Below are 25,647 nucleotides of genomic sequence, written 5' to 3' on the forward strand. Positions count from 1 at the left end.
AATCTTTGGTCATTAATCATTAGTCGGTAGTCATTAGTCAAGTCATACTACTGAGGTTTTTTAAACTCTTGTTTACTGAAAAATGGAGGACGCAGGAAGCGGCAGCCGGGGAGGGACCAGCTCGTGCTACCGGGGCGTCCGGAAGCGGAAGTGGGGGAAATGGGTGTCCGAGATCCGCGAGCCGGGGAAGAAGACGAGGATATGGCTTGGCAGCTTCGACACCCCGGAGATGGCCGCCGCCGCCTACGACGTGGCGGCCCTGCACTTCCGGGGCCGCGACGCCCGCCTCAACTTCCCCACGCGGGCCGCCGGCCTCCCCCGTCCGGAGAGCTCGAGCGCCGACGACGTGCGCTTGGCGGCCCATGAGGCGGCACTGCGGGCCCGGGCGGCTCCCCCCGGCCCCGGCGCCGCCGCTCCGGGAACCGGCAACTCGGCCTCCCTGAACAGGTTAGCCCCGGTGACCGTGAGCCTCCCGCCGACCATGATCGCGGCCATCAACGAGTGGCCGCTGGACTCGCCGACGATGTGGATGCAGATGGCGGAGGCGCTGTTGGCAGCGGACAAGTCGCCGGAGGCGTTCTCCTCCACGAGCAACGCCAACTCCAGGGACAAGGAGCTATTCGGGGACGTGCACACCGAGTGTTTGCTCTGGGAAAGGACCTAGCCTTATAACATCTAAACAGATGATATCTCTGACCCCAAAAAAAAAAAAAAAAACAGATGACATCGCACATCTCTGAAACAATTGTAAGACTTCATTTCCAAGCAGATCGCGAGGTAACAACGGAGAGCTCGCGTGGTGATTGTAATAGTTTTTCAAAGTAATATTAGACATAAAAGTACTGGTTTTACAGAGAGAAACATGAGCACGAAGTGAGACTTTGTACGTGCAATAATTTTCTAAGTCCGAAATATCGGAAGCCCATGATGTCGCGCTTCCCGAGCTCGATGCTTCGTGGTTCGATATGGAGGCCCAGCACAGCAGGCGCCAGGATTCCGCTGCTGCTAACCCGAGGAAGGATTAACAACCCGAGGAAGGACGATCTTTGCGAAAAGCACGTTTAATTGGGCACGTGTATAGTACCAAAACATCGCCTTTTGTTTGATGACGTATTGGATGAGTCATTGTTGGCGCAAAGCTGCAGTACTTGGCGACTGGGAGACATTGAATTGGGCGAGGGAGAACCCGTCGAAAAGATGTGCACGACGACATCATCATTGCGGAGGAAACCATAAACGAGACCCGTGGGAATGGTAAATCTTATGGTCCGGCTGCGCCAAAATAAGTCATTGATTCAATTTTTTTAATCGAATCGTAAATAAATTTAGACCCGATTCTATGAATAATAAGTGGGTCGTAAATAGATTTGTTATGGATGATAAATTCCGTGGCTCTCTCTCGTTATCACTCGATTTCAAGACTGCTCATTTCGTACTTTCATTTTCGTTTGGTATAGATTTTTTTATATTTTGTTAAATATAAAAGTATTTTAGGAATATGGTTCGGGTATGGGTTAGGTATGCGTCAATATGAATCGGACCATTTTCGAATCAATCCGAACTACCCATTTGACAGGCCTATTCTTACGTAATAGTGCATGAATTATTATAAAGTTGGTTTTGTTTGTGTTGGTCTTTTCGTCAAAAGATCAATCGAAATGGTGTTACAGTTGGAAACGCTGGGTGACGTGGGCAACTACGTGGCGGCAGGGTGGCTTCATTACCAATTTTAGAAATTAAAAGTTAATGTTTCCAATAAATAAGAATTCTTTTTTAACAGAAAAAAAGGATTATAACACGAAAAACCCCAAGCTAGTACACATGTGATATATTTACCAAAAACTAATTTTTTTACAACAAAAAACCCCAAATTTGTATATCTGCGACAATTTTACCCTATGTTAGTTTCCGTTAAATTTTACCCTCAAATTTCTAAGTTAGATGACCCGTGACAATTGACGGATATATCAGTTTGGGGTTTTACCCACCGTTTGTCACATGTGTGCTAGTTTGTAATTTTTCGTGATATAAACTCAATTTAAAAGAGAATAAATTTATCATAACTATACTGGTTTCGGGTTCTTGGTGGTCAGAAAATTAGTTCGGGGTAAATTTATCACGGATGTACCAGTTTGGGGTTTTTCGTGATTGAGATCAAAAAATTAGATTGCGGTAAATTTGTCATACCCGTAATAATTTGAAATTTTACGTGGTATTAATCTAAAAAAATAAAAAATAAAAAGAAGGAAACTTTTTGCGGGTCATTGGGTTTGACTGCTTCTTGGAGCTCCTTGTCTTCACCTTCTCCCCTCTGTCGCCATCGCCCCTGTCGAAGAGAGGGTTCTCAGCTTGGACCGGGTGGAGTCGGCACCGCGTGCAAGTGCATGGCGTCCTGGGCGGTGCCTTGAGCTTTGGGACTGAGTGAGTTAACTCGGGAGCGGAGCGATAGGAGGTCGGATGGCTTTGGGTTTAAGAAGATTGGCGATGAAGCGGTCGAGGTCGAGGTCGAGGCCATCGCCGATGGGCATGACCGCACCAGTGATGGGCGAGGCCTCGCCGTCTGTGGTGGTCGGGGGTGGCGTCTCCTTTTTGCCCCTGAGCGGAGCGCAACGAGGGTCCAGCCGGCCACCCTCGCCGGTGGCTGGAAGGAGACTCCACCGCCGCCCTCCGTTGTCTTTGCAACAGTTTTGGCCCTTTTTTTTTCTAGGGATTTTCTTTGCAATAAATATTGAAATTGTGGATTTTGTTTAACTTTTTAAGCCACGTAAGAGGTACGTGGCTGTTAAAGTTACGCATAACTGTCATTTCACGTTTTCGCTAAGGCTTTAACGGAAGGTTTAGCACGAACAAAGTTACCTATGCAAATTAAGGATTACATTGCACATAGTTCTAGAGCGAAATTGCATAAATTGTTAAAAATTTCGGAAATTGTAAATGATATTATCTCTGCAAACATTTTACAAAAATGCGTTTAATCGAAAAGTAAAGTCAAGAGACGCAAAAATCGGAACTATTCAACGCTCACCTTGATGGCTAAGCTTAATGTCATAATATCTGGTCAATCGGATAAGATCCTCTATCTCTCCATTGTTGTTTCAACAAATTTCAATCATTGATTAACATACTTTTTTTTTTAACTTAGTGATTTTGATTTATTGAGATGCCGATAAAAGAATTGCATATAAATGATCCATGTCCCATTTGATCCTAAACTCTCCACAGAAGTACTATTAAACTCTTGTATAAAACTATTTTAACTTCTTATTGTTTATAGGATTCCCCAAAAGGCAGAGTAATTAAAAATGGTTGATATTTTTATTAGGTCGATATTGTCTAAATTAAAATTTGTACATTCAATTAGGAGTGAATGATTCTAGGATGGGCTAGAACCTACCCTGTCGAGACTGGTTCCCAGTTTTTGAACCTGGAATCTACTCCCGATTCCAGGATCAACCTTGGGAACCGATCGATTCCATTTTTTATTTCATGTTTTTATTCCTCAAGAGTGTTGTTTGAGACTTCAATTCCTCAATCACACAATGCAAGTATCTTCGAAAAGCCTTTGTAACTGCTGGAATTTTCTTGTATCTGCTGGACTTTCAGAAATAGAGCTCCATCGTCTTTCATTCTTCTTGTACACCTAAGTGACCAGTCTACAAGAAGCTCGTGAGCTTCGAATGGTTGATTCGTGATAAGAAAATGTGAAGAAGTGGGCGAATCAGAGCAGAGAGTGAGAGTGAGAGAGAGAGAAACCAGAGGCAGAGGCAGCAACAACAAGGAAGCAAGATATAAACCAGGCAAGGTCAGTCAGGTTCGATACCAGAATCTATCCCGGACCGATGCTCACTTCAATGTTCGGTGTGAAACATTGACGTGACGAGAGATTTTAGCTACGCAATTGACTCTAAACACGCACGTTATTCACTCACCGGGCAAACGGAGTAGACTTTTTTCGCCCTTAAATAATTGTTCGGATGGTCAAGACGACGAATTAAACATAGGCGGGCAGAAGAAAAACAAAAAGACACGTGGGTGACTGACGAGGAAACCACGACTTCAATCCTAAAAAGCAAACTAGAATCCCTCCTTCACTCAACGACAGCTCCGCACCAGAGGACAAAACTTCGGCAACGCTCGCTCAACAGGTTCGACGACAGGGCATCGTAGATTAATTCCAAAAGGGAAAATTGGGAAAATCCCACGTGGCAGCATTCGCGCTGGGTCCGAGGTTCCCGTGTACGGGTCGTGGAGGTCACCGTGGATACGGTCAAGCGGCGGGCCGGCGGCTGCCACCCCATCCCCGAACGCGGAAACCGTACCGGAACAAAGGGGGAGGGTGGTGGGGACCGGTGGCGGTGGCGGTGCCGGTGGTGGCGGTGCAATTATCAAATCCCGAGAGCCAAAAAGTCCCTTTTTTTTTTGTCCTTTTCTCTTCTTTGGTTCTATTTTTCATTTTTAAATTCGACTTGCTTTTCTTTCTTCTTTGACATATCTGGAATGGGGTTCGCTTTCGACTTTTGACTCGAGACTTGGTGAGCAAAATGGTGGACAAATTAACTGGCACTCACTACGATCCAGCTGTTAGTGATTGAAACCCATTTTTTTTTTACTAAACTAGTGCTGCGATCGTGTGGTCCGACGGGGGCATCCGTGGGAGATTATACATGCCGAGGGGGACTTTGTCAACGTGTATTAGTTAGGTTAACTACCTGGGGTTTTACAGTTCCAAGGGAAAGGAACCTTGTAACTCCTTGTATTAACTGGACCAGCATGGGACCAATTCACGGGATGGGTCGCGTAGTCCAACACATGATTCGCATGCCGAAGGTTCTAAGGTTCAATTTTCTAGCTTATTCTTGACCTTGGGAAATGTCGATCAGTCTATGAAGTACGGGTATATTTAATTGTCGGGCTTATCCATCGACACCGGATAGAGCTGCGATGACGAGCTCACCCGGTGGACAGTTGATGTTTCGTCTGTATCTTAAACCGAACATTTCAGTCAGGGGGAAGTCGGTCTTTTCTCCCTTTAAACTTTTTGTTATGCGGAAAAACAAAAATTAGGGCTAATACGGGTGGGTAGGGGTGAGCACGGTTCCGGGGTAAAATAGGGAACAGAAGAATCGGATAGGGGTGAGCATGGTTCTAGGGTAGAACGAAGAACCGAAGAACCAGACCGGTGTCCGGTTGCAGGTTTCAGGGTATGTAGAATAAGTTTCAAGTTCCAAAAATTGGGAAATCGATTTTGATAGGTAGGTTCTAGGTTCTTAGAATAAGTCTTTGTGTTTTTCTTATTCTATATCTTCGCGCAATCTTGCGGTTTTTCATGGCGTCCGATGATGAGTATGTAAATTGAAACCACTAGTTTGGACTTCTATTTTCGGCAATATCCATATTTGAGAATTTACTTTATTTATGTTTCATATTATTTATGTGTCTAAATATGAGTTGTGCTCAGTGGACTGTAACAGCAAAGAGTGGTCATTAGATATGATGATTCACTGTGATCGTTCAATTAAGGATACATGTACAATCTAGAACCGACCCTAGAATCTGTGATAGTGTAGGTCGATTCCAAGTTTCAGAGCATGTTAAGTAGGTTCCAAATTCTAAAAAATTGAAAACTGATTCCGACATGTAGGTTCCAGCTAGAATCTAAACTGATCGGGGAATCGTTCATCCCTATGGATAAGTGCATAGATTCCACGTTCACTCAAAAGAGCACTTTCCTTGCATTTGACGATAATTTGTTCTCAATCTATTCGTGCTATGATAGACATGTTATTTGCGAAGGATGGGATCATGAAGCCAAAATTGAATTTAATGATAAAAATAAAGTATTATTTTGTTTTGTGGAAAATAAATAATTTAAAAATAAAATTTCCTAAATTTTTTTTTATGTAAACATGGCTGCAGTTGAGCATTTCCTAATAATTTGCACAATGCGTTTGTCCCCAAATTGAGCATTTACATCATGTAAGCATGGGTGCAATTAGATACATTTTTATATATGGAATTACTAATAACTCTGCTTGATATATGGTGGATATAATAACACAAAATACTAGTGAAAACTCGCATGCACGAATAAAGGTGCAACACGCACGAATCTCAACTCAGAAAAAATTTCAAATCAATTTGTACTTTTGAAATTAGACAGCTGGTTTTCAGATTGAGTAAAACTAAAAAAGAAATATCTTTGAAATCCTTGTTGACCGTAATTAGTTGTAAGTACTAAGAAATACTTAGTGATTGAATTTACTTTTTATTTAATATAATCGTACGACGCGTGCATTTTGATTTTTTTAATTCTTTAACCTGAAATCTTCAAAATATGCAAATATAGACATGTGAATTCACATATAATTTTTTCGATTTTTAAAAAATTAATAAGAAGACGAGAAAAGCAACGAAAAAATTTACTTTCATCAATACATACAAGAAATGGGCAATGATGAATAGTAAATGGGCAAAAAATGTGAAATGTTTTTTACAATTACTGAAAAGTAAAATGTATTTTTCTGCCTTCTTGCCAAAATTTGAAACATTATTTAAGTTACCAAATATTATGAAATAATATATGCGAACCTATGTGTCCATCTATCTTTATATATTGTAAAACTTTTAGGTTCGTAAACAGTCAAAATGTGTGGGCAGCAAGATGTTGATTAAAATGAAAAGTGTAACAAAGAAAAATGAATTGAAACACGCCTTAAAACATTATGAACGACTTCCTCGAATTGTGATTCCAGCGGCTCCACGACTCTTCGTAAATAAACATCATGGCCTGTCGATATTACGCATAGTGCAAAAAAATCCAACCTATGGGCTCAGATCTTTGATTCCTGCGTGTCTAAAACCACTCCATAAACTATGTTACCAACAATGATTTGACATACTAACAATATTTTTTTTTTTTTAGGATTTCGCATGATGTTTTTTACATAGCTATGCAATTAAATAGACTACCCTAGCTTGACCCATCAGCCAAACAACCAAACTATCTGGTTAGGGTTTACTCTAGAACAGTTGACATTTGCATCATGGAACTTTTATGCAGCTTGTAACGAGTGATGGTTGGTAGCATAGTACGACCTGGTTAACGCAAGTTCTTTTATATTAAATGTGGGTTTTATGAACGTGGCATTTAACGTTAAAAAGAACTTCGTAAATAACACAAAAACATCAAAAGACGCTCGGGTTTAGCCAGCATGTTCCCACTGACGTAAGTTACGTGGAAGCTCACTCCTTGAGGTGACGTGACTAGCTACAGTCTCCATCGCCATGTGAGCAAAATGCGAAGATCAAGCTCTATATATACACCCAAGACGAAGTGGTCTCGAAGCTCAGACTCGATCCCTCGACACGTTCACTCGTTCTTGAGGTCCGACGGATGAAGAGGATGCAGGCAGGAGGTGAGCATTATCTTGGGGATGATGATAATGCACCTTGCAGTGCTCGGTACAAGGGCGTCCGACGCCGGAAATGGGGCAAGTGGGTGTCCGAGATCCGCGAGCCGGGCAAGAAGACGCGCATCTGGCTCGGGAGCTACGAGTCGCCGGAGATGGCCGCCGCGGCCTACGACGTGGCGGCGCTGCACCTGAGGGGGCCGGGGGCCGCCCTGAACTTCCCCGAGCTCGCCGAGGTTCTGCCGAAGCCAGCGAGCTCGAGCGCCGAGGCGGTGCAGCTGGCGGCCCAGGAGGCGGCATTGAGGTTCAGGAGGGCGGAAGGAGGGGCCGGGGGAGCCAGCGGCAGCGGCACGGGCAGTAGGAGCTCGGCGCCGGTGCGAGTGGGGCTGAGCCCGAGCCAAATCGAGGCCATCAACGAGGCGCCGCTGGATTCGCCGAAGATGTGGATGGAGATGGCCGCGGGCGCTGCCGGAGCCGACCCGACGGTGGTTTGGGAGCTCGGCGACATGGAGCTGGATGAGTGGGGAATGCTGCAACACTCCATCTGGGATTAGCAAATGGTAGAATCATAGAAGCCTTTAGCATTAGCAGCATCGAACTTCCCTTTTAAATTTTTTGTCGGTCCTTATTAATAATTTGACTCGGACAGTGAGAAGTCAACAGTCCCTGAACACGGCAGGTTGTCATTTTCAGCACGCCTGCCCCGATTTGTGTAGTTAAGAAACAAAAGTTAACGATTGCTGAACACCGTCGTTAGGGATTAACCCGTATTCCGATTATGCTGATCTTGATTTAATCTTCAGAGATACTGTCGTGTTGGGGTTAATTCGCATAGCATTCTTATATTGTGTTATGTGTCGGCTTTCTCAGTCTTCTACTTTCACTTGTTCTTGTAATTCTCGTGCAAAGTTGCTAATGACCTTATCAATCACCATTGTGGAATTTCAGAGCAAATTCGATCTATCATATCCTCGAAACATGGTGTTATATTGAAGTGATGCGGCAAAGCAAGGGAACAACTCTCAAAACTCCACTCATGTCTCATCGATGGAACCGACCCGTTCATTATATGTGCAAGCCAAGGCCGATTTCAACTATCACTTGATAAGATGGGTTAAGTTGATGTTGCCAATTATGTGATATGTTTATCGCCTAGATGCTAATTTGCAAGCTTGTTGTCGCATCCAGAGGCTGTTTAGATGGACTTCCATAGCTGCTTATTCATCTCCAAGGATGACTCTTTGGCTTCCAAGGAAGGTGCACGGATTTGGAAGAGTTAAAGATCAAATTTCCATGTGATTAAATGCATTTCCAGTTCCTATGGCTTTATTAGTTGGGTAATTCTCATGTTTTAGTGCTTAGTCTATTTCATATCTAATAGTTCCTTTATATAAATAGGCGAATTCTCATGTATAAGTCAACTTGAGCATTGATAATACATGAGATTTTCCTCTGTTGAGCGAATATTTTTCCCGGTTTCTTTATCTTTGGAAAGTGGATTATTCCTTGGTGGTGGACCAATAAGCCCATTATCCTTAGCTGGTGGTTTATCCTTTAGGCCCTGGTGGTGAGCTTCTCTTATCCCAAAATCCTTTATCCTTGACAAGTAACTTTGCCTTTAAGCTCTTGCGGAGAATTTCGTCTATACCGATCTTTATCCTTGACTGGTGATGCGTCCTTTAGGCCTTGGTGGTGATCGTATTCTATCCTGCATTTAAATTCAACCATCCACATTCATTCCCTTATACTCTGATTTATTCATACTTCTTTTGACATCACTCAAAACATCACGCACCCGCTCTTGTAACTGCATCATGACGAAATCATCAGATACGTATGTCTCGTCTTAAGTCGTTGGATAATCTCTTGTTGACTGGGAATGTATTGGAATTGGGACAAATTAGCACAGTTTAACATTCAAACTCGCCAATAGGCATGTGGCCCTAATGGTAAAGAGATTCGGGAGGTGGGGTTGGAGAGTATCAAGTCCGAGGTTCGATCCCTGTGAACAACGCATGCGCTTGTATATAGAAGAGATGAGTGAGACAAAGAAAAATCATTCAAACTCGCTTTGGCTTGACTATACCACGGTCAATACGTGTCTCGAGCTTGTCAAGCTTGATTTCTCACCCTTGAACTCTGCTTAATAAGTTCTCAATAAACTCAAGCCTGACTCAATTAATAAATAAACTTCAGTCTAAACTCGAACTAATCTTGAACTTTTAGCTCGAGTTGTTATAGTGTAATGTAATTAGAGATAATAACTATCATTCTACACCTGTAAATATAATATTCACCGCCAAAAGAGTTGTTCATGAGTTGCTCATCACACTCATCTTACATAATAGCAAGAGATTGAATATCCAAAACCGACGCAAGTGGAATTGGCAATAACCGCAGAGCAACGATGCTGATAAGAAAAGAAAAGTCTAGACTTACTATTGTATTACTAAATTGGCCAAATTGATTGAAAGAAAATTGTATTCATTTCCAAAAAGGATACATGAGAAGTACATAAACTTTCATGGCAAAAAATATCGAAGTAGAACAAAGCCTAGAATACTACAAAATAAAGCCAAATTCAGAAAGTAAGGAGAATCAACAGAGCACTAACAATATTAAGCACACACTCGTTTCATGGGAACGGATGTGTCAAGCAAAAAAAGAAATTGGCTAAAGTGAAAGGTTTATGATAGAATCAGTATTCGTAAAAAAAGGTTAATGACTTTTTTTTGGTAATTTTCCCGGGATAAAAGAAACCCTAGATCACCATCGTTCTAAAAGCAACAATAGTCGTTGGATGAGGACTAATTGTAGCCATTGGATTTTGGACCGGATTGGGAAGCTCATGTTCGGCCAGCCCAGCCCAGCCCAGCCCGTTACCTTGAAGACTGATATTGCGGGCCCATTAGCTCTTGACCAACAAACTGGATAAGCCCGATGGCCCACTTCTTAAGAAAGGGAGTTTTCATGTTCGTTACCTTGAAGGCTTTTACCTATTCTGTGCTAAATAAAAATTAAATTGCCTTTTCTGTTAAAATTTGAGAAACTACGTGTACATTCCAAAAAAATTGCGGAAAAGTCACATATTTCGAAGGCTTTTTTACTTGTCTTTTTTTTTTTTTGTGGAATGAAAATTGAACTACGAAAGCCACAAGGCCTTCACCAAATAAATAAGGGAAAATTTCAAATAATAATCTGAAGTGCGGTAATTTTCTCAAATAAAGATTTGAAGTGGACCTTATTTCAAATAAGAGTATGAAGTGGCCACGTTAATCTCAAAAAAAGGGCTTGACTTTACAATGGTCAAGGGCATTTTCTTCTTTTAATTTTTTTGATTTTTTTCTTTTCATAAGAAACAAATTCGAAAAAGGAAAAAAAAGCTAAAGTTAAAAAAAGAAAAAGAAAAAAACAAGTGGGAGGGGCCTCCCGTCCCATCGCTGGTAGGGTGGCGGCGATGGCCGGCGGGGTTGCCTGCGCCTCAGCAAGAGTCGTTGACTCTCGCCGACCAAAGCGAGCCTTCTTTTTCTTTAAAAGAAATCATTTTTAAATTTTTAATCTAACTTAATTAAAATTTATGTTAAAATTATTTTTTGTACAAAAATGTCCTTGACTGGCCGGAAAATTTTGTCGACCAGCGGGGTTAAGCCCTCATTATAAACCACTTCATGCCCTTATTTGAGAAAATGATGATATTTCATGTCCTTATTTGATACAAGGTTCATTTCAGGCCGTCATTTAGAATTTTCCCAATAAATAACAAATCGATTTTCCCAATAAATCGATTATTTCGAAAAGTCGAACCCCCTAAATAAGAAGCGAAGCTCTGACCAAAAAACGAAAAAGCAGAGAAATAAGCAGCGAAGCAAAGCGGACACGTGGCGATTAGGGGGCGCCGAGATGGTTAAGGGCGAAGTTCCAGTTCTGCCCCTGACGGACGTGCAAAATTTGACGTAGACCGCCGTTCAAGGAAGAGGGGCCGAGGAACAGGGGAAGAGGGCGGGGGACGCGCCACTCAGAACGCGCCACGTGTGAGCGGCCCGTGCGGGCCACAATTCTAGACCATTCCACCCCTCCTCCGCGCGATCGCTTCCTTCATTCAGAGCGAGCGTGCCCTAGAACAACAAACAACCACGAGAGCGAAAGAGCGAGAAAGCTAGAGAGAGAGAGAGAGAGCGACGATGGCGTCCTTCGCTGAAGCTCCACCAGGCGATGCCAAGGTCGGGGAGAAGATCTTCAAGACGAAGTGCGCCCAGTGCCACACCGTCGAGAAAGGCGCCGGCCACAAGCAAGGTCCGCTCGCTCCCGGGATCTTCGTTCGTCCATCCATCTCCTTTTCGCGTGTGTCTCCCCCGCGTCGAGCGGTTCTGGTTCCGTGCGATTCGTCTTGTTTTTTTTTTTCCCCGGCGGCGATCCGCGGTGCGGTTGTCCCGCGCGGAGGTTCCGTGCGCTGGCCCGGCGGGTAGATCTGAGCGATTCGACGGTGGTTGGTTAGATCCGTTTCCGTGGCTGCGTGCTTCGCGCGCGCGTGCCCCGCGCCTGTTTGAATTGACGTTCGAGGTGGAATGAATCGGGATTGACTGGGAAATGGAATTCGCGATTGGTTTTCTGGGATTGGGTTATGTGCTCGTGTCCTTGTCTACATAGGGTTTCAGCTTGGTTTTTCTTCTTTTCCTTCTTTTACTGTTTTTTAGGTTTAACCGCGAACGCTCTCGAGCTGGTGTCTTTGCGATGGCAGATCTATGTAGTAAAGAATTTCTTGTTGGTCTGAGACGACCAAAAGCCTTATTTTTTTGATGGGTTTCTGCACCTTTAGATGTCCTTTTATCTTGTGACGCGGGCGTTGTTGACTGAATGTCTGGACATTAGTCTTTGAGGTTAGGCTGATGCTGCGCGTGTGGAAAGTTGGGGTCTGTCGTTTCTCTTTTCGATTTCGTATGGAGCTTCGTTTTTCTTTCTATCTCAATTTATGTCATTCTGAAGCTTTGGTATTTGGAATTTCTTTATTATCATTCGTGATGTGCTTATACTTGTCTGGATTTTCAGGGCCCAATCTAAATGGACTGTTCGGTAGGCAGTCCGGCACGACTCCGGGATACTCTTATTCCACTGCGAATAAGAACATGGCTGTCAACTGGGAGGAGAAGACATTGTACGACTACTTACTAAACCCCAAGAAGGTACCGACGCACAAACTGATTGCTAGTTAGCCGTTGCCACTACACTCGTTTTGTAGTTTTGCATGTTTGATTAGTAAAAATTGATGCGTTTGTAGCTGTCATTACTAATGGTTTGTGCGGAACTTTTTCGTTTTGCGTGACAAATAGGATTTGACTTTCCTGTTGGGTACTTTCTCTCTGCATTCTCTGCGAATTTTTATACGATTCTAGGGAAGGGGAGCTGTGGACACAAATTGAGTGTAGATATTTGTCTTACAGATTACGAACTATTGTTGAGAATACAGCAGTGCTCTGAAGCATCTTAAATCGTTTGGTTGGTTTTAGAGTCAATAAGTCCAAAAGTTATATCTTTGCTCTGGAGAATGCCAGATTGGAGTTGAAACTTTTAGTTTGTCCTTGTGCACTTATCATTAAGATATAATATATTTTATAGGTTTCTTGATCATCACAAGTCTAAATTGGTTCCTATGAATTGATGAGGCTGCACCTTTCACTGTCCGAAAGAAGTTGCAAATGTTACACTCAGGATAGTCAGTAGACTCAGTACTGTGAAATGCAATGAGGAAGTTTTGACTTGTATCAGATGCTAGACCTGAGTGTGTCACTATATAAGGACTACACATGGATAGGCAGACATGTTAGGATGTTTGGATCTGTATTGACCGCCACTTTTCCCTTGTTTAAGTAACGCAATTTTGTTAACTACTTTGGGCTGGTGCCTATCTTATGTTACGACTATGAACCATAGGCTAGGGTAGAACCACGAGATTGTTTTACTTTTTATGCATTTGTGAACTATCAAAAGATACTCTATTTTTTCGGGTTAATATTTTCTGTTGGGAGTATGGTGCCATATCTCTTTGTATGCATCTGTGTTAGTCGCGTTCGTCTCCTTTCTATCTCTTTGTATATCTTCTCACTCCTATCTCATTCGTGTGTTTCTACAGTACATTCCCGGAACTAAGATGGTTTTCCCTGGACTGAAGAAGCCCCAGGAACGCGCTGACCTGATTGCGTTTTTGAAGCAGTCAACTGCGTCTTAAGCGACTCAATGGCATCCCCTGTTCCATTTGATTAAATATTGAGATTCCCGTTCAGCCACAGAGAGAATGAGGCGTTATTCTTTTCCCTAATAAAGTAGACACTATGTAGGTCTTTGCAAACTCTTGGCTTGGCGAGCATCGCCGAGGTGCATTTTGTTGTTTGCTGCGAACAGCCAATTGAACCATATACTCCTGAAAACCAGGAATTTTTCAAGGTTTTATTATAAAGATCTCTCGAATTTATGCTGCATTTCATATGGACAGTGGCTCGATTGGCCGGCACCTAGTTTGTGTACGGCCTCATATAAACATCAATTCGATTGAGATGCCTAGCGGATGCAATTTACAAGAAGTCGATAACCCCTGCAATCCCTTTTTGCGGCGGGGTTTTATCTGGCCGAAATGTTAATTGCTAGCCTGATTGCAAAGTGACTTGGCCTCTCAAGACGGTTACTTACTCCTCGGTTGCTCTACATGAGACGTGATGCTTTTGCATTTCTTTGGTTTTATCGCAGCGGAATTGACCACGAGCGCGGGCAAATCTATAGCAGTTCTGCTTGCGGTTTTTGCACCAGCATGCGTTGTTCTTTCCGTCTATAATTTCCTGTCCGCTATAAAGCCGATGACTGCTCCTGTCTCTCTCTTGCACACAAATATGTTAATGCTAATAAACGGCCTAATTAGATCCTGGCCAAAATTTTAGATCCGTTGTCTAGAGCGGTCAGCGCGAATGTGGCATATTCTTGGCAAAGATTGATTCGATTCTCTAGGAAAAAGGAAGATTTATATGTAGAATATTTTTTAGTGGACAAAGGAAAAGTGCAACCGTGCGAGAACACTGTAATATTCGACCTATTATATTGAATTAAAGGCAACTAGTTAGCTGAATTAAAGGCAACTAGTTAGCTTGAATGTGCTGGGCTGGTGCCTGATCTCACGTTTTATAACGTGAGATGGACCTCGTCAAGGCGGCGCATATGAGTGGAACAGGCAGAGCATACAGTTAAAGCAAGCGATGAGGTCAATGAAATCCCCGAACACAGACGCAGTTATTGAACTTCCCGACTAAATACCAAGAAAAGTAGATTATGCACGGGACATGAGCCAGAAACTGTAGCCTTCACTTACACAACTACGAGAACCAGGCATTGACACACTGGAAAAACTCCATGTTTGAATTATTTGAAGCATCTTCGAAAACAAACTCCCGGATGTGAACCATCACCGATGGAGATGATGAAATAACGAGACCAGTCCTAATTCTATGCAAGTTAACCTCCATATGAGCTGTCGTTCCCATTTCCACCAAAGAACAAAGCGAATAGGAATAAACTCAAGACGAAAAGTGATATCTTAGTTCTTTTGTACCCCGAGGTTATCACACCAAAGGCACTCTATTCTCAAGATTTCCATGATCGAATCCCTGGGATCTGCAGTAAGTAACAGAAAAATGTTAAGCAAATAACTTGTTGCAATTAATAACTTAAAGCACCAGAAATTCAAATGTGGTCATCCCAGGTCGGCTAAAAGCGGCGGTCAATGGTTGCTTGAACACGGGGGACGTCAAAGCAATTGGTCAATTTCACTTTCACTGCATCTCTCTTCGATAACCAAGTCAGATTCGACTTGATTTCAGAGAGATCTAGTTTGGGAAATCTGATTTTTGTCCCTTTTGTTTGACCTAAATAAGGGGTTTTTTAACCAGGTCAACTATCTGGTACGGGTTTTTCCCGACACCAAACTAAACAGGGTACTTCTACAGGTTTCCTGACCCTGAAAACTGAATCTTCTGACCCAACCAGAACCAAACTTACCAGTTCGAGTCACAGCTGGGTCAGATCAGATTTCTGGGCCATGCTAGTAAATTTGACATCATGAGTTACAACAGCATTCACAGCTGACTCCATTTGAGTATTCAATAGTTTCTTCTTTTCTTCAGAGTATTCAATAAATCAAACAAAGTCATCTACTTCATATTAGTTCCCAATTTTTGCACTATGCAAGTAAATTCATTAGTTTCTACGTCATTCAGGTAGTGCCTCCGTATAATTGGAGTAAAGAGATTGCAGTAACAATGCCTCAACTCTGAAAACTGAATGCAAAAAGCTAAGCGTTCTGCATAGTTATTTACCTGGACTCCATGAGGGCCTATTCTGTTGTGTGAGATAAAGTTAAGTATCAGACTAGCGAATTCATCAGGTACATCTTCCTGTATATGGTCCACAATGAAAGTTTTAATTTCAGAAAGACAAATCTAGACTAAAAGCAATTTAACATTGAGTAGTCATATATACCTGAATGGCATGGCCAGTATGCCTGACAACAACCATTTGAAACTTTCCTTGCATCTGACCTATTGTAAGAGATCTGTTATGACAACAACTAAAACATCATCAACATGTACCATAATGGGATTAAGCAGACTAAACAACTGCAATGAATTTGTCAGGTCTAAACAGAGATATATTCACCAAATCAGCTCTTTGAGGAAAAACCTACACAGTCCAATCATATAATGTAGTAGACTAAAATTCCTTTCACCAGAGTTCACTGCATATTTTGACATTTTTATCACAGCACAGTTATAGGAGTATATGGGCTATTGAAAGATATTAAATAAAGCTGCAAATGATGAAAGCAATATAAAGAAAAAATTGCCATGTTATTATTTATTAAGCTAACATTGTCACTTGCAAGAGTTATCTATTGAAAAAATATATCCTGTTTGGAGAAAGGACTTCACACTCTAAGAAGCCTTGAGATGATAAGATCACACACAAAGCTGCTTCCACGAGTCTCGGGAGCTGTGCCTATTATAATTTATCATCAATATTACACTTGCTTAACAGTAATAAGTACCATCTCATTTACATACTTTGTGTATACTTCACTGGTTATTCACTTAATATGGCTATCATAACTGGATAATAAATACAATTGCAAGTAAAACATCATGGAAATAGTGAACTTAGAAGCAATGACAACAAGAGCGTTTGTCCACTGAATACTGTTTAATAGAAGTAAAGAATACGGATATATAAGTTGTGATAGATATAAAATACTTTCATTAGAAATGTATTAAAACTAACCTATCCAGTCTATCGGTTCCCGCTAAAAGCAAGAGTTTTGGGACTGGGCATGATAAAAATGTTTCTGAAAGGCCTTCGTACCTGCAACGGAATTGACAGACTCACCAACAGAATTTACAAGAATGAACTTCGCTACAGGAGCAACACCAGCTGACCAAAATTGATAAGGTAAAGTAAAAAAGGAGTAACTACATGAGACAAAATTTGTCAAGGTTACAAAGTAGAAAAACAAAGAACTATATTTTAGGGCTAGCACATGTATTAAAATAGGGCTACCGATTCAAACTAGAAAATCAAAGCGTTTTTAAAAATCCACCTGGATAGAGATCACTAATATTGTGTTAATTCTGATTGAAAACTTATTGATAGAGTGCTAGAATCAGAAGAAGAATAAGAATAGTCTCATGTTCACAGGAAACATATGTTATTAACGAAAGATGTCACAATAGGCTACACTACCTACAGACTTCCATTTGACGACACCACAAGAACCACAAGTAATCAAAAGGATTAAAACAGTGCTACTTCCAACAAGAATTATGGAGAAAACGATACCAGCCTCTCCAATATTGTTCTGTTTCTTCGAGCCGTGTTCTGTAAACGTAACTGCATAAGAAAATCATAATATGATAATGCTTATTAGGCTAGGTACTGCATTAGATCTGAGCAGCGAAAAGTTAAATGGACCGAATGTAATAGAATATATAATTCCAGATGGTTACACAATACCATTTCTTTGAATCATCATACGTCAAAGTGGTGGGAACCGATACTCGAGCTGACTCGATGTTTCTTAAAGAGCCTCCTTTCAAACTCCATTCAACCTATTGAAAGAAAAGGAAAAAATGGCATAAATTATTCAAATGCCATTGTCGCAATTTGAATCTGAGATCGATCTCACAGTTCAAATATGTTGGAACGAGGCAGCTCATTCAGAAAATGTAGAGAAGGAGAAAGGTAAGATCGAGCTAAAATCGCATGTTGGGCTGTTGAAATTGTTGAAATCGTGATTTTGGAAGCGATTCTAACAATATCAAATTTGCGCCTTTTCTTAATTATTTACATGGGCTAGAGAGTCCAAGCCCCAAAAAGTAAAGAATGATCCTTCTAATAAATCTGTGCAACTCAAAATTAAAAGACTATCTCTCTTGCATTTTTTTTTCTTTTTAATCTGTTTCCTGATTAACTCTCTCTCTCACTCTCTCTGACATCATGTTTTCTTTTTGCTACGTGGTCTTCCTAATTATGCTGGTACGAGCTCAGAGGAAGAATACCCTTGTCGAAAAAAATTTTGTAAGCAAATGAAGGAAAACACCAAATTTAAGATAGAACGCGAGACTACCAACTGAACAAAATAATGTTGTCAAACCGCAGTTAACTAGATGGTAATCAATGTGGCTTTGTTTTATCTGCTAATTGAAGTAAAAGAAATCATGCTTTCAGTTTCCAATATATTACTTGAAAGTCTCAGCTCTGTTGATCCTAAACAAATGATCGTATTCCAAAACCTTTTGATTGTGCTCTTAAGTAGCATTTGAATATCTTGACTATGTAATTTCATATCTGTAGCTTAGTTTCTGCACAGCACGGGTTCTAATAGTGTGTCGTGGAAATCCTCACGATTTTTTCTAGCTTTATTTAAGTTTTCCATAGGATTAATTAAATAACGTATATTGTCAAATCTTAGGATTTTACGATTCGATCTTACAATACGATTTTATGACCCTCTCATCAATCTTAGATGAAAATGATTTTGGCGACCTTGAAATTACCGCTTTAAAACTATTTTATATCAATCATGTGCCACTCAAATATATCAGGAAAAGTACTTGCTCTTTTCCAGGTAGAGCATCTCGAGTACGTCTTAGCAGTTTTGAAATGGTATAAAGTATGCTGAGTAAACAAAATCAGAGGAGCATTACGGCACAGATATACTGCATAAAATGGGGATTGAGTTTAGAGAAGATCCTTGCTTATGGTATTTCTCCGCTAACGTTCACTGTCATATTTGTCGTTCTTGTTTCTCGTTCAACACATTTCAACGGTTTTATGTTGGTTCACGAACTTGAATAATACTAAAGTTTCCCTGATTAACAGATCCTGGATGTTATATGGTCCGAGAGATATCACATGAAACAACATTTTTGATAGTTAAACATGTCCATTTCCAACTTATGCAGCACCTGGATTTCCGATCTTTCCAAGAGATACGTCACTAGTTTAAGGCCGCAGCCGAAAGAAGTAGGAATATATCACAACTACATGGAAAAGAGTTTGAACCTCAGCTAAAGGAGCATCACCAAAGAGCAACAAGTAATTTTAGAGATGATAAATAAAAGGAAGTCCAAACATACCGCTTTGTCAATGCTAGAGAAATGCTGCATCCTGCTTGATAGGATTTTCTGCATGTGAATCAATGAAGCCATGGCTGTACCCTAAAACAACTCTTTGTCACTCAGCTGTCATTCGATAGGTAATTTAAAGAGTGGATATCTTATATTGTCCAGTTACAAACCACGCAAAGCAATGAATAGTATTGTACCTCCACCACATCCACAACAACCAGCCCAGCCAAGGTAGGAAGTGCTTTCTTTGCAGCAACATGAACAGCTACAGAGCCTCCCATACTGTTTAACATGCACAAATCAGCCCACTAAGGTAAAAATGGGAGAAAGTAGAATTCTGAAGGATGCAAAATTCGAATATTTCAAATGATGTGATCAAAACAAATAATTGAAGTTGACAAGTGAGGATCATAATGCTGATTTCGTGCAGAGTGGGCAATAGGGCCTCCTATAAAAAGGCAGATAACTAGCAAGATAGGACAAATCAACCACATGTTAATCAGCCTTGAAGTGTTTCAAGACATTGAACACTACTCATGAGCAGCAAACTTAGTATTAGGCTGAATTACGATGGTATAGAGAAATTGATGAGGGTTTGTAGGAAAGGTTTGATTGAAAATATTGGGATTGAGTAAGGAATTTTGGAAGGAAACGGTCACAAATCTTTAGGCATCATAACCAATGTTTTGTAGTGTCACTCCACAACGAGGGTACTTATGTATCACAATTATAAAAAAGAATTGCAATACCCAACTCAATAGTAAACAATTCTAAAAACTCAAACCTTATGAACAATAGCAATCCCTTTTGACCCGAAGAAGACTACACGCAATTCAGGATAAACCAAAGGGCCTTAGCCCAACAGCTACGGTTGGACTAGCAAAATGAACAACCCCACCCTACTCCAAGTCGAAAACAGAAAATTCTTGAATAGACATGTAATACCCTACTTCTAATAATGTAGGAAACATGGTATCTCCAAATAGGAAAAATAGACTTATTCAAATCCTAACATTATGCTAGCTCTAATCCCGGCTTAGCACGCCTTTTGTAGGTCCTCAATGGAGTTGCCTAAGTTTGTCATTAGAGAGTAAACTTCCTAATAGCACGGTATTATCCACCCAAAATTCTGAGTTCTGAGCTTAAAGGTCGATGTATATGAAAAAACAGAAAAGTAAAGAACAGTACTTTGACCCCTTAAGTTTGCTTCCATGAAGGTATTGTTAATGAAAAGTACGAAAATATACACTTAATCCTCCATTTCTGTACAAACCTCACCCCTGCTCAGACTCATCACCCCATTAACCAGTGTTTCAAGCACCATTGCACTACAACTCTTTACTCTAGGGCACAAATAAAGTCAAAAACTAGAGGCGGTCTTCATGACTCCCGTCTCTTTGTTCCCCACACATATTTCAAGAGATTCCATATGTACCCCCACCCAACCTACCAGTTCTCATACTTCATAAAAATAGCCAAACGATTTACAATCAGTAAAGTTTCACACTAACTAGTAACTGAGTCAAACACAACAGTGCCTACACGTTAGGGTGACGCACAAATACAGAAAGAACTGAGGAATGAAGGAAATCTATAATGCAGAAGGCACACAACATGTTGACAAGTACATTGCCCTTCCACCAATAAAATATCCATTTGGATCGTGATTTCTGAAGAGTCTGAAAAGGCTAAAGAAAGATATAAAACCTGTGGCCGACGAGCACAATTGCTGGTGGGGACTCTCCATACATTCTCTTTACAATAGCCAGAACATCATTGCATAAAGTCTGGAAAATCGAATGCATCAAATTCAAAAGAAAGATACACACAATAGTTCTACGAAGGGAACTTGGGATTTAACAAGCTAGTAGATGAACTGAAACCAGTCCTCATCCAAAACTCCAAGATACAAATTATACCTCAATCGAAAGGTCAAGTTCATTTTCTGCGCAGGACTTGCCATGTCCTCGCAGGTCCACTGCAACCACGCGGACTTTCTCCTTGATTATACTAGCCGACAATGCAAATGAAAGCCTAGACAAACCACGAAAACCAAAATCAACACGCAGCCCATATTAACAAAACGAACGAGGTACATAGGCTAAACATTCAATGCTGCGAACAAACGCCGAAAAATCAATAGAAGATGCGAAAAGGTCCGAGAAGCGACGAGAACAGGACCCGGTTCTATGCACATCGTCTCAAAAAATAAACAACTCCGCAAACATGGCTGTGATCCTCAGCAACAGAAGCAGGAGACGAGACGTGCATATGACTCGATCATGCAGAGAACGATCGCATCAATTAAAGGAAAAAGAAATCCATTACTGACTAAATTCAGAAGCAATCTCTAGGGGGAGCTTACCCAGAGTAGCCACCTCCATGAAGGCAAAGCACTACCGGTCCTTCTTCCCCGGCCACATAGACATGGAAGCTCTAAAAAAATCCCAGAGCGCGCGCAAACAAAACAAGAAGACGAATCGAATCAACAACACGACCGAAGAGCAAAAGAAGGAAGAGCTCGAATCCGATTGCTCACGTCGTTCGATTCCGGGATGACAACATCCTCCTCCCTGTCGAAATACTCGTTCCAATCGACCGGCGAGTACTTCTTCTGCGAGCTCCTGCAAAATCGAAATCCGTAAGCAAGGCCGAGACGATCGAAGCGCAGAGCGAGAGCGGAAGGAAGAGGAGGAGGAGGAGTCATCATCGGGAAGGAGCTCACTGCGAGGGAGGGCGGAGCGGTGGAGAAGCGAAGGCGGATTGCTGCTGGCTCTGAGGCTGGCCTTGCTCTTCCGATGCATCGTCCTCGGGAACGGCGCCGAGGCGCGACGGCTCCATTTTTTTTGCTGTTGTGTGTGTCTCTCTCTATCGATGGATGGATCGATGGACGAGGAAGAGAAGACGATCGACCTTAATAGATGCGCTGCGCTTCGAGCGGTGTCGTGGAAAAGCGCGCTGGTTCATGGGGGCCTCCTCTTCTAAGGGGAAGGTTTTAGTATACCTTGCGGTGACATTAGATCTCTCACCCCCTCGCGTCATCCAACTAGACAAAGACATTTAAGCTTAGCGTTTGATAGTCTAGATTTGAGTTCGGATAAGAGTATTGTATGCGGTATATTCGGTGACGTACTTTGAATCGGACAAAACCCGATATAGTGGGATAAAAATGCCAAATGAAAAAGTTGGGCTAAGGATGGGATAAACCCGAATTGAATAAGAAAATAACAATTTTCTTCCGATGATGTAGTGATGAAGTGACACATCCTACTTTACTGGCTACCGCGTAAGGATCACCTTCATGATAGTCGATCATTGTCACTTCCGAACACCATGCAATTGTCGTCGCCTTAGACCACTCGATCATCATCGCCGTCCGGCTGCTCGTGATTCGACGACTGAGGGACTAAATGTCTGGTTGATATGACGATTGATGATAACTCTGGGAAAGATAGATTTGATGTTTGGATAAGAAAGGAAGATTCTTCTAGTATTATGTTTTTAAAATTGAAAGTGTGTTCGACTTCGATGGAAGAATTTGTTTAGGCAGCAATGTTCTCATCGAGGAAGAGGACATATTCAGGAATAAAGTATACCAGCAAATGCAAGAATTATGATATTGTTCATTATAAGCTTCATTACTATATCGAGTTATCGTAAGATAAGTAAAACGTTACCGTGCTGATTTGAATTAGTTAGTGAAAGTTGAGGTAGATAGGTCACTAAATGACGAAGCTATGATACTATTTTAAGAGTGTTACATAAATTTAGTGATCAAGGGATTCGGTAATTTACATAAAATAGTGTCTTTCTCTTCTTATTTTCTAGCTATGAAAAACCAGTGCCCTCGGTGTAATTCTTGAAGACATCAATATTGTCTATCCAATCATATCATTTGATGTCATTTTTTCAATTCGAAAGAGCTGCTGGAATTGTCATTTGGATATACTACATATAGGACCGCGCTTTTTCCACACTCACTTTTACTAGTGCACTCCCTTTCATAATGTCTTGACCATTTTATCCTTCCACGTTTTTAGCATCTAAAAAAGTTCAAATGCCGTGCCCCTTCCTTTTATTTGGTTTCTTCCCTTGCGGTTCCCCATTCGTTCTTCTTCCTAGTTACTCCATTGTGTTCTCTCTGCGTGCATCCAGAGTGTTTTTCCTTGTCGGCTGGCAGTGATGAGAAACAAACGGAATGGATGCATCGAAAGCAATACATGATACTTCGGATATCCCATCATCCATTGCACCTAGTTTTAGTTTAAGTACAGCCCAAGAGATGACTGGCTAGGTGGCTTGGGTGTACGAGGGCCAAGGCAGACGCAGACCACCCCTTCTTTGTTTTCACCTCCATCTCTATCCGCCCCCAACATGACCCATGAATTGAAAAAAAACCAACAACAACAACAACAGAAGAAGAAATAGTCCGAGTCTGAATTGGATTAGTCTACTATAACTGCTTCATTGTCATGGTGAGGATTGTTGTGGAGAATGGTAACAGAGGTCCAAATCTGAGAGAGGGAGCTCAGCTCGGCACGTGAGGCATGAGGCTCCCCTGTCCATTGAGGGTGGCCCCCTGAAGCCACCGCAACGGCGAAAGCCTCTCCATACCCGGGCTTGAAGTCCATCTTCATCTCGAGCACCGCGAGCCGACCATTCACGGCGGTTGGCGAAGATTAGGGAGAGGGGCTCGCTGTGGGGGTCGGAGGTCGAGAAGGTGGAGGAGAGTGGTAGCGGTAGGTTAGAGCTGGAAGGAGAGTTCCTAAGAAGGAAGCTAGCAGATGACGATGGTGGTGTTGATTGATAGGAGGTGGTGATACTCTAGTTGGTTCGATGCAGTGGGATTGTCTTCTTTTTCTTGGTCGTGGTTGTTTACCATTGACATTAAAGAAGAAGAATGAGCGGGACTCACAAGCTAAGTAGCACCGATACATGACTCGCAACACGACACACCGGCACGTTATTTCTAAAAAAATAGAGAATTCCGATACGTTAAAACACGTTGTATATTTAATGTATATATTTATATAATTATCATTTTTATGATTATTTCGATCAAATTAATTTGATTCAAATCTACGAATAAATAAATAATAATAAAAGAGTGTTGGACGAGTGTCGGTGTCCGACACCGACACGGCGGCCCATGGAGGGTGTCCATGCTTCCTAGCTCACAAGGACAGAAATGGAAAAAAAACTAAAATTAAAAGGAGGGACACCACATTCGAATCTTCGGATGCTAAAAACGCCGTACCCGCCAAGAATAAAATGGTCAAAATACCGTAAAATGGAGCGTATTAATGAAATTGGGAGTGGAAAAAGCGCAAGGATTCCGCAAAAACGGAAATGAAAGGAAGCTCAAGACGGGGACGGGTGCAAAATACTCCTTTATTTGCCGAAATAGCGCGGTAAATTAATGATAAAGACCCATCTATTTTTCACAGGAATACAAATTTGGCTCTCTCCAGATCGAAAATGATAGTTTGTTTTAAACGAGATATCAGGAATTGGTTTTCAAGAGTAAGGGACTCCTGGCAAGCCAATAGTGCTAAAGTGACGGATTTATCCTCCTCACATTATCATGTGAATTTACCAACATTCATAATTAATCGTACGAGCGAATGGAAGAATTATGTATTATTATTCATTGACTTTATTACTATCTCGAACAACCGTAAGATGAGTGAAATGTTACCGTGTTTATTTGAACGTGTTAGCAAAAAGAGGGCAGAATTACAAAAAAGAAGAAGTCATAAACATATTACAATTGTGCCATTCAGTCATAAATATTTTGTATTTGTGCTAATTTAATCAATCCGGCCAATTTTTGTTAGCAATCACCGACATGGATGCAGCCGTCCTACGTAGCGCAGCTGGCGCTGACGTTGACTATTTTTTAAAATATTTATATATATTTTTGACTTTTTTTATTTATTATATTCTTTTTCTTTTTTTCTTTTTTTTTCTTCTTCCCCTAGCCGTCGCCATCATCTAGCCATGGTAAGACTCGCCTCGTCATCCTGGGTTATTGAAAAAAGTAGGAAAGTGAATATCTAGTATACTCTGAATTTTCTATTGCTTTAGGATTTTGTAATTGATTAACACATAATTCAAGAAAGGTTTCTTAGTCTTAGCTTCTTTTAATTGCAAGATAGTGAGACGTATTCGTTGACGTCGAATTTTAGTTGGTATCTGTTAATGTATATATTTTAGACATACAATGCGTGCTTTTGTTTTTAATCTTGCTCAACTAGATGGAGTTCGTATTGAAAGCAGCTAGACGGACGAAAATTATGTTTGTGACAAAACAAATCAATTGAGGAAATACAAGAGTTTGGCTTGCCCGGTTTCGAAATTTGTAGGGAAGAACTTTGGCCCAATATGCAATGTAGTCCTTGTACTTTTAATTTTTTATGTGTATATTTTTGTGCAATATGGTCCTTGAATTTGTTTAATGCAGTCTCTGAACTTTTGATACATATTCGATGAACATGTTCGATGTAGTCTCTGGATTATATGAAAATATTCAATGTAGCCACTGATATTGAATTAATGGAAGGACAACATTGAACATTTCA

General features: G+C 41.3%; 4 protein-coding genes across 5 annotated transcripts; 3 read left to right on the top strand and 1 right to left on the bottom strand.

Annotated features, from left to right (window-relative positions):
- LOC115686764 (ethylene-responsive transcription factor ERF021-like) lies at window positions 1-711 on the top strand. Its single transcript, XM_030612157.2, has one exon. It carries the CDS (start codon window positions 83-85, stop codon window positions 662-664), a length of 582 nt encoding a protein of 193 aa, XP_030468017.1. The 5' UTR covers window positions 1-82; the 3' UTR covers window positions 665-711.
- Window positions 712-7,363: 6,652 nt separating this feature from the next.
- Window positions 7,364-8,730, top strand: LOC115686733 (ethylene-responsive transcription factor ERF022-like). The gene is made up of 2 exons (XM_030612119.2): window positions 7,364-7,969; window positions 8,358-8,730. Exon 1 carries the CDS (start codon window positions 7,394-7,396, stop codon window positions 7,961-7,963), a length of 570 nt encoding a protein of 189 aa, XP_030467979.2. The 5' UTR covers window positions 7,364-7,393; the 3' UTR covers window positions 7,964-7,969; window positions 8,358-8,730.
- Window positions 8,731-11,520: 2,790 nt separating this feature from the next.
- Window positions 11,521-13,860, top strand: LOC115686804 (cytochrome c). The gene is made up of 3 exons (XM_030612210.2): window positions 11,521-11,702; window positions 12,456-12,589; window positions 13,537-13,860. Exons 1-3 carry the CDS (start codon window positions 11,591-11,593, stop codon window positions 13,630-13,632), a joined length of 342 nt encoding a protein of 113 aa, XP_030468070.1. The 5' UTR covers window positions 11,521-11,590; the 3' UTR covers window positions 13,633-13,860.
- A 920-nt stretch (window positions 13,861-14,780) lies between these two features.
- LOC115686801 (uncharacterized) lies at window positions 14,781-22,025 on the bottom strand. 2 transcript variants are annotated; one of them, XM_030612205.2, is made up of 13 exons: window positions 21,792-22,020; window positions 21,606-21,690; window positions 21,432-21,502; window positions 20,986-21,100; window positions 20,774-20,853; window positions 19,264-19,348; window positions 19,076-19,156; window positions 17,451-17,545; window positions 17,277-17,327; window positions 16,722-16,802; window positions 15,927-15,999; window positions 15,764-15,841; window positions 14,781-15,062 (listed from the first exon to the last, which is right to left on the bottom strand). In XM_030612205.2, the coding sequence occupies exons 1-13, from the start codon at window positions 21,905-21,907 to the stop codon at window positions 15,033-15,035; spliced, it is 1,041 nt and encodes a 346-aa protein (XP_030468065.1). In that variant the 5' UTR covers window positions 21,908-22,020; the 3' UTR covers window positions 14,781-15,032. The 2 variants fall into 2 exon arrangements, with proteins under 2 accessions (XP_030468065.1, XP_056164893.1); XM_056308918.1 differs by lacking the exon at window positions 20,774-20,853 and having other exon boundaries at window positions 19,076-19,149; window positions 21,792-22,025.
- Between the last annotated feature and the right edge of the window lie 3,622 nt (window positions 22,026-25,647).

The sequence above is a fragment of the Syzygium oleosum genome, unplaced genomic scaffold, assembly GCF_021117445.2.
Source record: "Syzygium oleosum isolate NSW1041296 unplaced genomic scaffold, Sole_v2.1 Sole_v2.02, whole genome shotgun sequence".
Lineage (NCBI taxonomy): Eukaryota > Viridiplantae > Streptophyta > Magnoliopsida > Myrtales > Myrtaceae > Syzygium > Syzygium oleosum.